This window comes from Physeter macrocephalus, chromosome 10 (genome assembly GCF_002837175.3).
Source record: "Physeter macrocephalus isolate SW-GA chromosome 10, ASM283717v5, whole genome shotgun sequence".
In the NCBI taxonomy this organism is placed as follows: domain Eukaryota; kingdom Metazoa; phylum Chordata; class Mammalia; order Artiodactyla; family Physeteridae; genus Physeter; species Physeter macrocephalus.
In genome coordinates this window covers 83,826,609-83,841,549 of record NC_041223.1, presented here as the reverse complement: position 1 = coordinate 83,841,549, position 14,941 = coordinate 83,826,609, and the positions used below count along the sequence as shown (strand labels likewise).

At 43.3% G+C, this 14,941-nt stretch overlaps 2 protein-coding genes across 2 annotated transcripts in view; one reads left to right on the top strand and one right to left on the bottom strand.

Moving 5' to 3' along the window:
• Positions 1–5,101, bottom strand: part of DDX43 (DEAD-box helicase 43) — a 13,978-nt gene extending 8,877 nt beyond the window's left edge. Inside the window, exons 1-5 of the mRNA XM_024133074.1 lie at positions 4,855–5,101; positions 2,721–2,776; positions 2,310–2,436; positions 1,375–1,500; positions 181–286 (exon numbers count right to left, since the gene is read on the bottom strand). Coding sequence (XP_023988842.1) covers positions 181–286; positions 1,375–1,500; positions 2,310–2,436; positions 2,721–2,776; positions 4,855–5,101 — 662 coding nt within the window. The remainder of the gene's footprint in view (positions 1–180; positions 287–1,374; positions 1,501–2,309; positions 2,437–2,720; positions 2,777–4,854) is intronic.
• An 8,374-nt stretch (positions 5,102–13,475) lies between these two features.
• Positions 13,476–14,427, top strand: OOEP (oocyte expressed protein). The gene is made up of 3 exons (XM_024132941.1): positions 13,476–13,638; positions 13,833–14,012; positions 14,348–14,427. The coding sequence occupies exons 1-3, from the start codon at positions 13,476–13,478 to the stop codon at positions 14,425–14,427; spliced, it is 423 nt and encodes a 140-aa protein (XP_023988709.1).
• The last annotated feature ends 514 nt before the right edge of the window (positions 14,428–14,941 follow it).

Below are 14,941 nucleotides of genomic sequence, written 5' to 3'. Positions count from 1 at the left end.
CCCGTGTCCCCTGCATCGGCAGGCGGACTCGCAACCACTGCGCCACCAGGGAAACCCCCAAGTTTTCTTTTGAATAGGAAGCTACAGTTTCAAGTGCAATCATTTCAAATCTTTTCCTAATGGGTTAATTTACCAGCATAACTCTATAAATACTCAATAAAAAGTAGTAAAACTATTCACCTCCAATTGTCTGCTTGGTCTTGTGACATTGAACGTGTTGTTTCTGACTCCACGTAAAAGTTTTTCTTAATTGGAGGTAAACCTGGGACAAAACCCCAAATTTTAACTTGGATGATTAATGAGCATTTACATTTCATTGACATTTATTCAAAGCAACAGAAATCAAACTAAAATATGTATCAGTTCACCTTGCACAGATACAGTTCTAGACAGCTGTCCCACACTTTGCCAGCAAAGCTTCTGCCAGCCTCTAAGAGATCTCCATTTTTGCTTTGTCTTTCAATTACATTTTTCACCCAAGAAAGAGATCTTTAATAATTATATATAAAAGAAAAGAAACCATGCTTCACAAGACACACAGCCATCACAACTGATGAATCTTCTCTCATAGTAAGCTAACTTTCTTTTCTTTGACGGTCCATCCCATTACTGTTTAGGGATAAAATATTTATTCTTATTCTATCCTCTACTTTGAAGCTACTTTGTTTTCTTTTTTAAATGCTTATCCTACTTCCACCAAACTTAAATCCTTTTTCTGCTCCCCGGCGCCACCCAAATCTCCCAACACATGTTGTTGAGATGGCATGGGATAGGCTGACCACCAGAGTGGAATGAACCCTTGTTAATATTTGTCACATGGAAGTGTTCACTGTTTAACTTTAAGTAAATGATGTTGTCCCACTGCCTCATTCTGATTAAATTAATGCCTGAATTTACTCTGAAATTCAGTGAATAAGGTAGAACATTATACTCCATATATAATTCCAAGTGAGAATTAAAAAAACCCATTTCTTCCTGTATGATCTTATTAAATGTTTTTCCCTTTTTATTTTGCCCTTCTTGGCCAGGACACTCCAAGATCAATTTTTGCTCAGTCATAGCAAAATGTTAACTCCTGGTTGGCATGTTTACTCACTTCATTTCCCTTCTGGCCCGATTTTCTATTTTTATTAAACATGTGCAGTGAGTTACCTCAAATAAGACAAGGTATAAATAAGTTTTAACTTTCCATTTGTAACGTAAACCACAACACAGACATATCATGTCCTAGAGACTAACTGCAGCATTTCAAATTCTACTGTCATTTTGCATATAGATTTCATTACTAAGAGCAACTCATTTTTTATAGAGGCTAAAAACCTCAATTACTAGGAACAACAATACCACATGTAAGTGTTGGGATCCAGCACTAACCTGCCCACTTTTTTTTGCTCCATTTCAAAATATTTCCTCGGAACTTATCCCAATCAACCAATTTCTGATTTCCTGAAACATCTTTACTTGCACCTTTTCCATCCGAAGGTTGGACAACAGCAACATCTGTTAAAAATATTCCAAATTAGTTTCTAAACAAATCCTACCAGTATAAAATCCAAAACAATTTTATTATTTTCTGTTTTAATAACCCAACAATAATAATGCTTGAAACATTAAATTTAGGAATTTAGTACAACAGTGCCGTGACAATTCCGGTCACGGTTTGCCAGTTATTTACTTCAGATTTCTGAAATGCAAAAAAAAAATTACTGGAGCAGCTAAAAAGCATGAGAGACCAGTGTCTGATAATAAATAACACATCACTTATCATTACAGTAATTCTGTGTGGCAGATGTTACCCCAGATGAACAGAAGAAACAGTGTCTTACAGGCTTTTTAGAGGTTCTTTCCCAAGAAACACTAAGAGGCAATGCTGCCATCTGAACCCAAGACTCTTCTCCTTGTTGCTTCTGGAAATAGTTCAATAATGGCTTTTTCTCTAGTCCAAATAGATCTGAGATTTTTTAAAATATCAAATAATTAGGCAGTTTTCAAAGTCAGTCACATTCCAGGGAAGGGACCACAGACAGGAGGCCAGGACTAATCCTTGCTGTACCATCAACAGTGAAGTGTATTAAAAGGTTATTTTGTTTTTACTCAAAAGTAAAACTGCTAGGCTTAACAGCAGATATTAAGTGTCTTAGTTTGAGGAAAAGTATCCTGGATTTCATAGAAAAAAATTCTGTAACAGACTAGATTTAATGATGGCAAGCCAAAGCTTTGTTATCAGGAAAAGCAGTTATAATATGGTTTATAACGCTGAATAAAACACTTAAAATTTTACAGGGCTTTAGTGGGCAAAACTTACTTACCAACTTTGGGCTCTGTTTTGTAGTCTTCTTGTTTTTGAACAAGATTATCTATCACTGTTTTCGCTTTGCTCTGCATTGCCTTGGTGCCAAAAATTCTTACTTCCGCTTCAGGGTCCCCTTTTATTATCTAGATACAAGGGGGAAAATAGGTGAGATAAGTCCCTTCACCGTCCCACCCCCGCACTCAACCTCACATAGAATAAAAGTGTAAAGGAAATACAGGATTGCTATAAATCAGCATCTAAGATATAATGAATGGACTACAGCTTAGGTGAGTTCTTAAAACGAAGTATGAAGAGCTTTGGCAACTTACCTAAGCTACAACAGTAAGTTAATAATTGAAGAGAAATTAGAGTTAAGAATGAACCATAGTTCATCCTCTTTAAGGATTTAAGAACCCAAATAATTTACCTGTATTTTGGTGTATGTTGAGCTCTGGATCTCTTTTATTTTTGACCCACCACGCCCTGTTTTTAAAAATAAAGAAATTTTTATAAAAAAATTGAAATAAATTATGGGGAACCTACTACCGACTTTGCTCAAAGCCTTCTCTAGTTCTTCCCAAATCATCCAAACAAAGGCTCCTAGGGTTCAGTAATCACTTTCAGTTTGGAAAAAGGGAAGCAGGCGCTTTCTATTCCAAATTGTGGTGGGTGGTAGGTAGGAGGTTCCTTTCCCAGAGGTAGATAATAAGGATTCACCACCAGGCCAAGGAAAGACTAATTGGATCCAAAGGTTGGCAAGGATGTGAAGAAACTGGAACACACAATTACACACAACTCAACCAAAAAAGTCCAATTAAAAAATGGCCAGGGCTTCCCTGGTGGCGCAGTGGTTGAGAGCTCGCCTGCCGATGCAGGGGACGTGGGTTCGTGCCCTGGTCCGGGAAGATCCCGCATGCCGCGGAGCGGCTGGGCCCGTGAGCCATGGCCGCTGAGCCTGTGCGTCCGGAGCCTGTGCTCCGCAACGGGAGAGGCCACAACAGTGAGAGGCCCACGTACTACCAAAAATAAATAAATAAATAAATAATGGCCAAAGGTCTTGAATAGACCTTTCTTCGAAGACATATTTATGACCAACAGGTGTACAGGAAAAGATGATGAAATCATCAGAGATATACAAATCAAAACCACAATGAGATATCACCTGTTAGAATGGCTCTCAACAAAAAGTCAAGGGATATGGGGTTTCCCTAGCGGCGCAGTGGTTAAGAATCCGCCTGCCAATGCAGGGAACACGGGTTCAAGCCCTGGTCCGGGAAGATCCCACATGCCGCGGAGCAACTAAGCCCGTGCACCACAACTACTGAGCCTGTGCTCCAGAGCCCGCACACGACAATGAGAAGCCCATGCACTGCAACGAAGAGTAGTACCCACTCACCACAATTAGAGAAAGCCCGGGCACAGCAACGAAGACCCAACACACCCAAAAATAAAAATAAATAAATAAATTTATTTTTTTTTAAAAAGACAAGGGATAAGTTGGCGAGGATGTGGAGAAAGGGAACCCTTATGCACTGTGAGTGGGAACGTAAATTGGTGCAGTCACTATGGAAACAGTATGCAGAGTCCTTGAAAAACTAAAAATAGAACTACCATGTGATCCAGCAATCCCACTTCTGGGACCTTATACACAAGAATTGAAACTAGGATCGCAGAAAGATATCTGCATTCCTGTATTCATCATTATTCACAGTAGCTAAGAGGCAGAAATCACCTAAATTTCTGTCAACATTTGACTGGATGAAAAAAACGTGGCATATGCATACAATGCAAGTTTTCAGCCTTAAAAGGAAATCCTGCCATTCGTGACAACACATATAAACCCTGAGGACATTACACTGAGATAAGCCAATCACAAAAAACTGCAGATTCCACTTCTACGAGGTGTCTGTTGGCTGCCAGGGATGGGGGAATGGGGAAATAGCTGTTGAGAGGTAGATTCAGTCGTGCAATATGAAAACCTTCTGCAGATCTACTACACAACGTTGTTCTTAGGGTCAACAATACTGTAAATGTATGTTGTTTACCACATTTAAAGGGGGACAAACCTTATTTCCGATCATTTCCAGATGCTTTTCAAAAACGAATTTGTAAGACTCACGCTATACTAAGAAAAAGAACACTGTTTTCGGCAGATTAATCATATTCAAGTAACAGAAACTAAGTGCAAGGTATGGCTAATGTTCCGAGCAGCCCTTTAATACCCTACACCTTCTTATCTTGGGTTAATGGCTCTCCCCGGTGCTCAAACGGACTGACTCCATTGTTGTTCATTTTGGGGTAAGCTGCCAAAGCTCTGACCTTTCATCCCAAAGATTTCATAAGTCTAAGAGTTGGCTCTCCCAAAACATCATCTCTATAAACTATACAGAGATGCATTAAACGCCATCACTCTACCACCAAATCATATCAGAAAGGTCCGGTGGGGACCCGAGCCGCCCTAGTGACCGCTGATTGGAGGCGAGGCGGGCGGGGCGGGGAAGCTACAGGCCCCGCCCCGCCTCACCCAACCCGGCCCGCCCGCGCAGGCCCTCCGCTCTCACCGATCACCGCGCCCACCCAGTCGTTCTTCAGCCTGAAGGAGAGAGGCGGCTCCCGGAAACCAGCGCCCACGGGCTGCTGGACGCCGGAGTGGCCCCTCCAGCTGCCACCCCCGCCGGCCTTCTGGCCTCCGCGACCGCCTTGGCTCGGCTCCTTCTCCGGCCTTTCCGGAGCCCGAGGCAGCGCTGCACTCCGCCGAGAAGCAACGACCCAGGAGGAGGCGTTGGCGCCGGCTTCCGGCCAAGACATGGCTCCGCGAACAGAATCCGGCACCTCCGTCGTCTTCCGGCAGGCCCTGCACACTCGAGATGCCGTCGAAGACTGGTCCACGAGGGCAGCCACGCAGCCGCTGCTCAAGGCGCCAGCGCGCCGACGCCCCGCCCAGGCCGCTGCCCATTGGCGGACGCGGCGCTGTGAGCGGGGCTGGTCCAATGGGCTGCCTCCATACTACACTCACTGCATCCTGCGCGCGCGCTTGAGTGAGTCCTTGCGCGGGCCTTGTCCTTCTCTGCTGTGGGCTGTCCGGGGCTCTCTGTGCGTTCCGGCTACACACCCGCTCCTGGGACCCGCATCTCAGGGGCGCAGAAAGTGCAGTCACGTTTAACAGCCGGACCCAATACAGTCATTAAAAATTTGAAACAAAAGGTTGACAACAGCATTCACCATTGCTGTGTGAGCAACACTTTGATATAGTTAAGCATATGTTAGGTTTTAAAATGGTGGTTGTCATAATTGGAAAAGATACATGTACCTCAACATTCATAGCAGCACTTTTTTTTTTTTTTTTCGGTACGCGGGCCTCTCACTGCTGTGGCCTCTCCCGTTGCGGAGCACAGGTTCCGGACGCGCAGGCTCAGCGGGCATGGCTCACGGGCCTAGCCGCTCCGCGGCATGTGGGATCTTCCCGGACCGGGGCACGAACCCGTGTCCCCTGCATCGGCAGGCGGACTCTCAACCACTGCGCCACCAGGGAAGCCCGCTCTTGGGGTTTTTAACTGAACTTCATGGGAGCCACCGAAAACTCACTGCTTACTGACCCAGCTGCAAATGCGTGCCCCCCTAGTCCTAAGGCAACAGATCAGCTGCCCCTGCAAAACTTGATGCTTCTGCTGAACTAGGTCTAGGCTCTCCCTTGACCTAATGGTTCCTCCTGTTGTAACAGATATTTCTGGTGACTGAGAACACACACTTTTGTAACAGCCTTTTAACCCATTACGAGGTTCTGAAATAGCCTCTTCTCCCCCTCGTGTGACTCTTCACCCTCCAATACCTTGAGTCCTGCCACTTGCCTCTCCTACCAGAAGCAGGGGAGCCTCCTGAATGTGTGACTTCCGTTAGGGAATGCTCTATACCCTGCTCAGATTTAACAGAGCTCCCCTGAGAACCCCACCTTAACATTATCTGCTGTTGTGTTAAACCTCAAAACTGAAAGTGAAGGCTATCAAGCAGGATATGCTCTCACTAATGTAAGCTGTCCTTTAGAGTCTAGTCCTCTAACTGAGGAAAACTCAGCCTAGATGGGATTGCATTTACTAGAACTTGTCAAGTAGCCAAAGACCAGAGGGTACACCTACATACTGATAGCAGGCATGCTTTTGGAGTAGTACATGACTTTTGGATGCTTTGGAAGCAAAGGAGGTTTTTTTTTTCTCTACTGAAAACCCCATAAAACATGGACAAGTTAAGGAACTATTGGACACACTCCTAATTCCTAGAGAGGGGGCTATTATAAATTCGAGGCTCATGTAAAAAGAGAGAATATGGAAGCTAAAGGAAATGCTCTAGCAGATCATTATGTCAAACAAACCATTTTAACCAAAGTTATGATCCTATCTAAGCCTCCAAATGATAAATTATTAATATAAAAGGATGTTATAAAATATCAACATTTAGCCCCCAATTTTGAAAAGGAAGAACGGGAAAAGTTGGTTGTACCCTTTGCTCAGGTAATCTCTGGCCCTCTCAAGACGGCACTTGGTGGCTCCAAATGATTTCAAATGGCTATTTGCTAATTTCTCCATGAAACTACCCATCATGGAAAAGACAAATTGGTTATTATCGTAAATCAACATTGATGGAGAAACTTTAGAAAGAAAACTAAGGCTATTTTCAGATTATGTGCCACCTGTCAACACCATAATACTGAAAAAAACATAAATACTGAAAAAAAAACCCATAATACTGAAAAAAAATAGGGCCCTTGAGGCTTTGCCCAGGAAGCAAAGCCTCAAGGGCCCTATGAAGACCTGCAGATGGGCTATCCAGCTTTCACCCTTCACGGGACTTGAGTATGTTTAGTTATTGTATGTCTATTTCCAGAATGAGTTGAAGCATTTTCTTGCTGAAAAGCTACACCCTTTCTAGTCACTAGAAAGCTGCTTGATTTTGTGTTTCCAACCTGGGGCATCCCAACCTTTATATCAAGTGATTGAGGCACACACTTTACAGAAACCTTTATAAAAGAACTTTGTAAGGTGTCATCTCTTATTCAAAAACTACAATTTCTGGAAAGGTCAAAAGGAGGAACTGACATCCTCAAATTAAAATGAGCAAAACCTTCAGAAGCTCTTCAAGCTCACCTGGCCAGAGGTACTCCCATCTAGCCCTTATGGCCATGCTGTCCTCTCCCTCAGGCACATACTGCTTATCCTCCAGTGAGCTGGTAACTGGAAGGCACGTATTTAGAGATTTCATTTCTGACACTAGACTCTGCCGACTGCATGCAGACATGGCAAAACATGGCAAGGGACTCACGTACTGTACCCAGTCCTATCACAATAGGTTAAGACCACCCTCCCACAGAGTCTTCCTAAACAGCCTCTTCATGATCCTCAGCCAGGAGATTTCAGTAACAGGAAGAGATATCGGAGAAACACTGCTCTTGAATCTCGTTGGAAGGGCCTTTATCAGGTACTGTTAACACCAAGGAAACAGTGAAACCCCAGGGAGTCACTATTCGGGTTCATGCTTCTCAACTAAAAAGGCAATTCACAATTGCACACAATTGGAAAACTACTCCAATATGGGACCTCAAACTCAGTACTCTCGGAGATCTTCCAGAAGCCAATCTCAGGAAGCAGACAGCTAGCCCAGACCTTTGGAACAAATAGAGGACCACAGATAGATCTTGGTCTGCTGTTGGACTAAGATACCTATCTAATTGCTGGTTTCTTTTTTGTCTGCTTGTTTATAATCATTCTTCTCATTTTCTAAAGACCCCTTGCTGTCATCCACCCGTAATGGACCCTTTTCTCTTTTCCCTCCTTATTATAACTGTTAGGTCAGAACACACTCATTCTAATGCTATTCTTAGATTATCCTGAACAGAAACCACTGCCCTCAATCTTACTGACTGCTGGATATGCTGTCCATCACTGACCCCCATGATAAAAACATCAGAATTACAGCTGACGGTGTTTCCATTTGCACCTATGTGGACAACTGACCTTAAATCAATCTGTGACTCTGCTACTGTTCCTCTCTCCCAGAAGAAGAACCAATTATTACAAGCTATTGATTGACCCAAGGTAATTCTAAATTTGGATTCAACAATCTTCATAGCGCAATGGGCCAAAGATCACTTGGAAGAGACTAAGAGAGATCCAAATATGTCACCCAGCTAATGTAAGGCCTTGGCTCCAACTTCATGTCGTGAACTCCCTTTTTTCCTGGATTTCCACATCCCTACTGGATACTGCTTCCTTTGTGGCCATATTGCCTGGTCCTGTTTGCCTCAGACTAACATTTCATGCACTTCAGGAAAAGTATTATGAGACTTGTCTGTATACAGAGACCCTAATTCTATAAATCACCAAGGCTGGAAATCCTGACCCAGACACGGGTGCCAAAATGAGGCCATTCTTGATTATTCAGGCACACAACCTAGGGGAATTACTGACTGATTACTTATGAGAACAGTCAAGGCAGTGTCCCCATCGGTAGGAACCATGCAAATAGAAAAGATGGGAAGAAACATATCACAAACTTTGGCAGAAGTTATTAATAATACCAGATGGAACAGAGATCAGTCTCAACACATTGGCATGAGTAACAATGGACAACTGCATTGCTGTGGATTCCTTACTGGCCAGCCATGGTGCTGTCTGTCATTGCTTATACTTCTTGTTGTACTTGGATCAATGAAACAGGCAAGGTGGAACGAGCTATGTATCACCTTAAGAAAAAGGCACATGACTCTCATGTTCTATTGGATTTGTTCTCTTGGCCTAGGTGGAGCAGTCAGGATAACTGGTTCCAAAGCATTTTACAGGGATTATTAATTCTTGTTTTTGTCATAGTTAAAGAGAAACCAAAATGGAAGCCACAGTTTGAATACAGACCTAGACCAAACACTTAGAGTCATCTAATCAAAACTTAAAGCTGTCCTGATTTCCCTGAAATGATGACTCTGACCTTAAACAAAACTTTGACCTTAAACAAAAGCTTTCTTCATGTCAGCATAACCTAGCAAATGGGCTACAGTAAAAAAGTAAGCTTATGTAATACTACTGCTCTAAAAGGAATGTAAGTTTCTGGCAGCCAATTAGAATCACAATACAAAACAATGTACCTCCTCATGCTTTATAAGCTGAGCTGTAACTGCTCAGAGTGGAGCTTTAAGCCACTTTTGGTTTGGAAGTCTCCCTGTTTGTGAACGGTTTGTTTCTCACTTAAAATATTCATCTCAAGTAAAGCTCTCTGAATTTTCTTTTGACACATTCTATCCAGAGTCTTAAATGCTTCTACATTCATTCTCTCATCAGTTATCTCCATGATGATACAACAAAAAGGGCAAGAAGCTCTTGCAATACAGTTGACCATGCAGACAGCTGAGCAATCTCCAAGCAGTGAAGACCTGGATCTTTGGCTTTCCCTGAATTCATCAACCTCCACCAAATGAGAGAATTGTCAAAAACAGGGACCAAGAAACTGAGTATACAGACAATGGCCAGACTAAACATAAAAACAGAACTCTGACCCACAATCTTCAGCATGCAGTCCAGGAAGCCAAACAACCCCTATGGCAGTCAACACAAGATGTCCAGGACTTGATTAATAACTGACAGCTTCGCTAATTTTTGCCCTTAATGTCAACTGAGGACCAACGGGGAAAGCCAAATACGCACCCCCTAACCAATCACATACGATGCCCCGCTTCTAGTAAGCCCACCTACAGTTTCCCCAGGCCGACACCTACCCCTTCAGGCAAACCTTTTTTCCACTTTATATAAAGTTTTCCCGCTCCTCTGCCTGGTTTTGACACTCCACCAAACACAAGTGATGGTGGCTAACTCCCTTTTGCTATAGCAAGCTCTGAATAAAGAGCCTTCGCTTGTTCCTACTTGGGTGATCTTTGTTTATTTCCACACAAGATAATCCATGAGTTGATACTTTTTGAAGTTGTAGGATGAGTATATTGGTCATTCATTTATACTATCTTCTCTACCTTTGTATGTTTGAAATTTCCCACAATAAAAAATTTGAAATATTTCAAAAATGTCAATGTCATTAAACAATAATAACAGCAACAGAGAATGACTCTATATTAGCTATACATTATTGGAAAAATTGGGGAAAATGAAATTGGATCATATATTAGACAACCGTATTAGACCAACGTTAAATTTCCTGAGTGAATAATTTTGTATGGTTATAGAGGAGAATGTCCTTGTTTTTAGAAGGTAATGTTGAAGTACTTGAGATAAAGTGTCATGATGCCTGCAACTTACAAACAGTTCATGAAAAAGTATGTGTAGAGAAAATAAACGAAGCAAAACATTAACAACTGGTGAAACTAAACGAAAGGTACTGAGTGTAAATTTAATGTTCTTACAATTTTTCCATTGGTTTAGAGTTTTTCAAATGAAGAAGTTGGTGCAAAAAGAGCACAATAAAATACCTGTAATATTACAAAAAAGAATTAAAGTAAAAACTCCCAGATACTTATCTATACATTTTTTTAATGGAAGGATAACTCAAAAACTAATAACAGTTAACTATATCAGGCAGAAGCAGACAGGACAGATGAGAGGGGATTGAAAACTAGATTCTTCAGAATGTACACTGTCCATCATGTTTTAAAAATGTACTTTGTAAATTATTGTTATATTCTAAATAGCCTGTCAGTGATGATTTTCATTTCTTGCTTTACTTGAATATTATTTAGCAGTGTGGTATAGTATCTCCTTATTTATTAATTTACCCATCCATCCATCCATGCATCCAGGGGAAATGGTATATAGTTACTGTTTGTAAATGCTCCTGAACATTAGAAGATTGTCCTCTATTGCTCAGAATACAACTTTTATTGTATTCTTTTTCTGCGTAATTGCTCCTAGTGTGACAGTGATTTAATATCTCCTTACTAGTTTATTTTCCTCATTTTGACCACTTTTCTCTAACTATATGTGACATACATTTTGATGTTATTCTTTGGTACCAAAAAACTGGGTTCATTGTGCTTTGAAACATTTTTCATTGTACAGAGATGTCATCTAGGAACTGAAGATTACAAGAAGTGAAGTGATGAAGAACAAAGAGTCTCAATGAGAAATTACAAAACCAGTTCACTCATATACTATTGACTGAACCCAAATACCCTCAGACTGGTTCTTCGAGGGCTAAGCAGATAAAATGAAAGCAAGCGATCCCCTGGAAGTCTTCTTGCTAGTATTTTAAAAATTTTTATGGGGTGCAGAAAGTTTAAATAGCTTGCATTCGGTCACACAGCTAGAAAATGCTGGAGCCAGTATTCAGATCATGCCTCTGTCCCACCAATCAGAGTCAAAGCAGGAAGCCTTGGAGGTACAGAGTGACAAAACTGATTCATCTTGGAAGAGTCTGCTAACACCTAAAAATCTTACAATTCTGTTTTGAAGCTGGCGTGGGTCAGCTAATAAAACTCAAGGCTTGCCAAGTGTAGGAAACTTAATATGGGGGTCTCTGCATTAAGACCCCAAATGACTACACTTCCAAAACAAAACTGAATCAGAAATAAACTTTGCCATCCAGATGAGAATGCCAAAGGAACTTTTCTTGAGCTTGCCTTTCTCACGTATGTCTTGATCTAATGATTAACTACCACAATCCAGCCTTGTGACTAACTCATGCTACATGCAGGAGTCTGAAAATTTTCAAGGATGTAATTTGAAGAGGCCTCAAGTTGGATGCATCCTGAAGAGAATGGCTCAAGGAAAAAATTATCAATTTATAAAAAGATGAAATCATATCCCTACATTATGCCTGATTTAAAAAATTAACCACAGGTGGTTCAAGAATTTAAACGTTATGGAAACTTCAAAAGTATAGTGAATGTGTTTAGACCTCAGGGCGGGAAAGGATTTATTAAGCAAGACACAGAATGTACTTACCCTAAAGACTGATAAATCTGACTATACTAAAATTAAGAATTGTATTCATCAAAAGAAACCTTAAAGAAGGTGAAAAGACAATTTAAACTAAAAAGATATTCACAGTATACACCACTGAAAAAGAATTAATAAGAGATTGAGGGAGAATATATGAGAGAACTTTCATACACTACCTTATATCCTCAAGACTTTTTTTTTTTACAATATGCATGTATTATTTTGACGTTTTAAATTAAATTGAAGAACTAAAAATATCCACTGAAGTTAGATTCAATATCTCCTCTCAGACAACTGTAGAGGCCTAGATGATGCAGATGAGGGAATTCAGTACATTAGTACCATCCCCCTTATGTAAATGATCGACACTTTCCGTGAAAAAGATTTAAAAAACAAACACTTCATAACTAATTGTAAGAACAAAGTCGTTTGTACAGCAGACGCTGTCTATTCTAAAACAACTACCAAACTTGTAGAAATGCACTAGAAGAAGTATAAGAACACGCATGGGTGACACACACCAACTTCAGGACATGATTTCCTGCGGGGAGGGAAGGAAAGGTCTTCACCGACATCTGTTTTAAAGGAGAGAGAGCAAGGCAAATGTGGGAGATATTAACATCTTGTTAAATGGGGGGTAGGGGGGTACATGAGTGTTTTACAACTTTTTTAAATGTGTGAAATCTTTCACAATTTAAACTTTTAACTAAAATTAAGAACATTGGGAAGAAATGTGCATCAACACTTGTTGTCTCAGGATTTTGGAAATAAACGAGATTTGTCTCCACTTGCTACGTTTCTAGAATGACCACGTCTGACGTCTGTTATTTTAAACACGACGCACTTGTTTGAATGATTCTGAAGCGGTAACGAACCAGAGGCAGGAGATGAAAGAGAAGATGCAGATTCCACGAACCGGAACCTTAGAACCTGGACCGGGCCTGGACGGGACCCAGCTCGAGCCAACCACACCGTCCCTCAACCGGGGCGCCTCGGGGCCGGGCGTTACCTGACTGGGCGGCGCCTCCGACAGCCGCCGGGGTTCCAGGCGAAGGAGAAAGCGGTGCGACGCCACGGCTCGCGGTACGAAGACACCAGCAGCCCCGGGAGCCCGCGCCCACGGGACCGCCCGGGAGCAGGGCGCAGGCGCATCGGAGGGGGCGGGGCCGGCCGCAAGCCGTAAAGGGCCCAACTTCGCGCCTCCACAAATCCCGCGAGAGCTGCTTGCCCCTTACCCGCGGCCTGCCGGTTCGAGCATGGTCGACGACGCGGGCGCCGCCGAGGCCCGCGGGGACGGGCTGCTGGGGTTCCCACTTCTGCCGCCACGGATTCGCTCCCGACCGTGGTGGTTTCCTGTGCAGGAGCTGAGGAACCCGCTGGTGTTTTCTTTGGAGGCGTGGCTGGCCGACTCGATCTTCGGTGCGCGACCCGGGGCGTGGTGGTGGCCCCCCAGTCGGGAGAGGCCGCCGAGCCGCGCTCCGCAGCCCTTTCCGGGCGCGCGGGCCGCGTGTGATGCGCGGTGCCCGGCTTCCTGCCCTGCCCGTCCCGCCCCCTTTGGGCCAGCCCCTCCTGCCCTTCGCCGTGCCCCGCTCAGTCTCTCCTTTCGCGTTCAGGCCCAGACCGCGCCATGGTTCCGGAAATGGAGTGGATGAGCCAGGCCCTGCTGACGGTGGACGCAGTTCACGCCGGGAAGTTGGTGGAAATCACCGTCTTCGGGCGGCCGGCTGTCCAGCGTCGGGTGAAGAGCGTGCTCCTGAGCCTGGCGTCGAGTCACCGGGAGCAGCGCGCCCGAGGTGAGGGGCATGGAAAACGTGCGTGGGGAGGGAACCACGGGGGAGCTACTTGGCCGTACCTGGTCTCCTTCCAGCCTCCGTCTTCCCAAAACTCCCAGTATGCTATATGTGGTCCCTGGGCATCCCTTGTGAGTGGAGTCCAAGCAGGACCCTGGGAAAGTAGGCTGAGATGGGATGCATTCCGGCCCCTCACTGCCCGTGCCAGCCTCAGCTTGGTCGCGCCGCTGTTTCCAGGTCCTAGGTTCAGAGCTTCCACCCCGAAAAAGGATACTGCCAGCACACATCCACCCCCATGAAGGAGTAGTTTGAAACAGTGAGCATTTTTTCTTCTCCAGCTGAGAAGATGGAACAACTCGAGGAGTTCTTGAAGGCGCAGGCACCAGGTCCCCAGGTCCCCCAGCGTCCTGTTGCATAAGTGTTGTCAGGAGCATGAGAACAGTTTTCCTTTTGCTACTAAAGTTCAAGAGAAGCACATATCCTTAAATCTGTGCATTTATGTTTTTACTGTATCTTGATGGATAGTGGTTTGATTATTTTGCTGCAAACGTGAGTTTGTAGTGCCATTCTAGTAAATAAATGAGTTTCCTTGTTTCCAATGGCATAAAGATCTTGGCTCACTCAAAATTAAGCAAATTTATAAAAGATTGACTCTGTTCATTCATATCTTGATGTGAGAGGCTGATAGGTGGTGGGTTTATTTTTGTTTTTTTCTTAGTTTCTATCGTTTTGAAACTACTAACCCTTTTATGATTTTATGGTCAGAGTCAGGCCCTCATGCACAGGGGGCAGAAATGCAGGGTCAGTCTGCTTTGGGTTTCTTTTGCATCATTTGTTCTCAAACTTTAATGTGTGTAAGAATCACTTTGAGAACTTGCTAAAACACAATTTCTTAGGCCCCTTCTCCACTGATTCTGATTCAGTACATTGGG

Coding starts and splice junctions, on each gene's coding strand:
- OOEP (XM_024132941.1), top strand. CDS start 13,476: ATGGTCGACGACGCGGGCGCCGCCGAGGCCCGCGGGGACGGGCTGCTG. Junction 13,639..13,832: donor GCTGGCCGACTCGATCTTCG/GTGCGCGACCCG, acceptor TTTCGCGTTCAG/GCCCAGACCGCGCCATGGTT. Junction 14,013..14,347: donor CCGGGAGCAGCGCGCCCGAG/GTGAGGGGCATG, acceptor TTTCTTCTCCAG/CTGAGAAGATGGAACAACTC.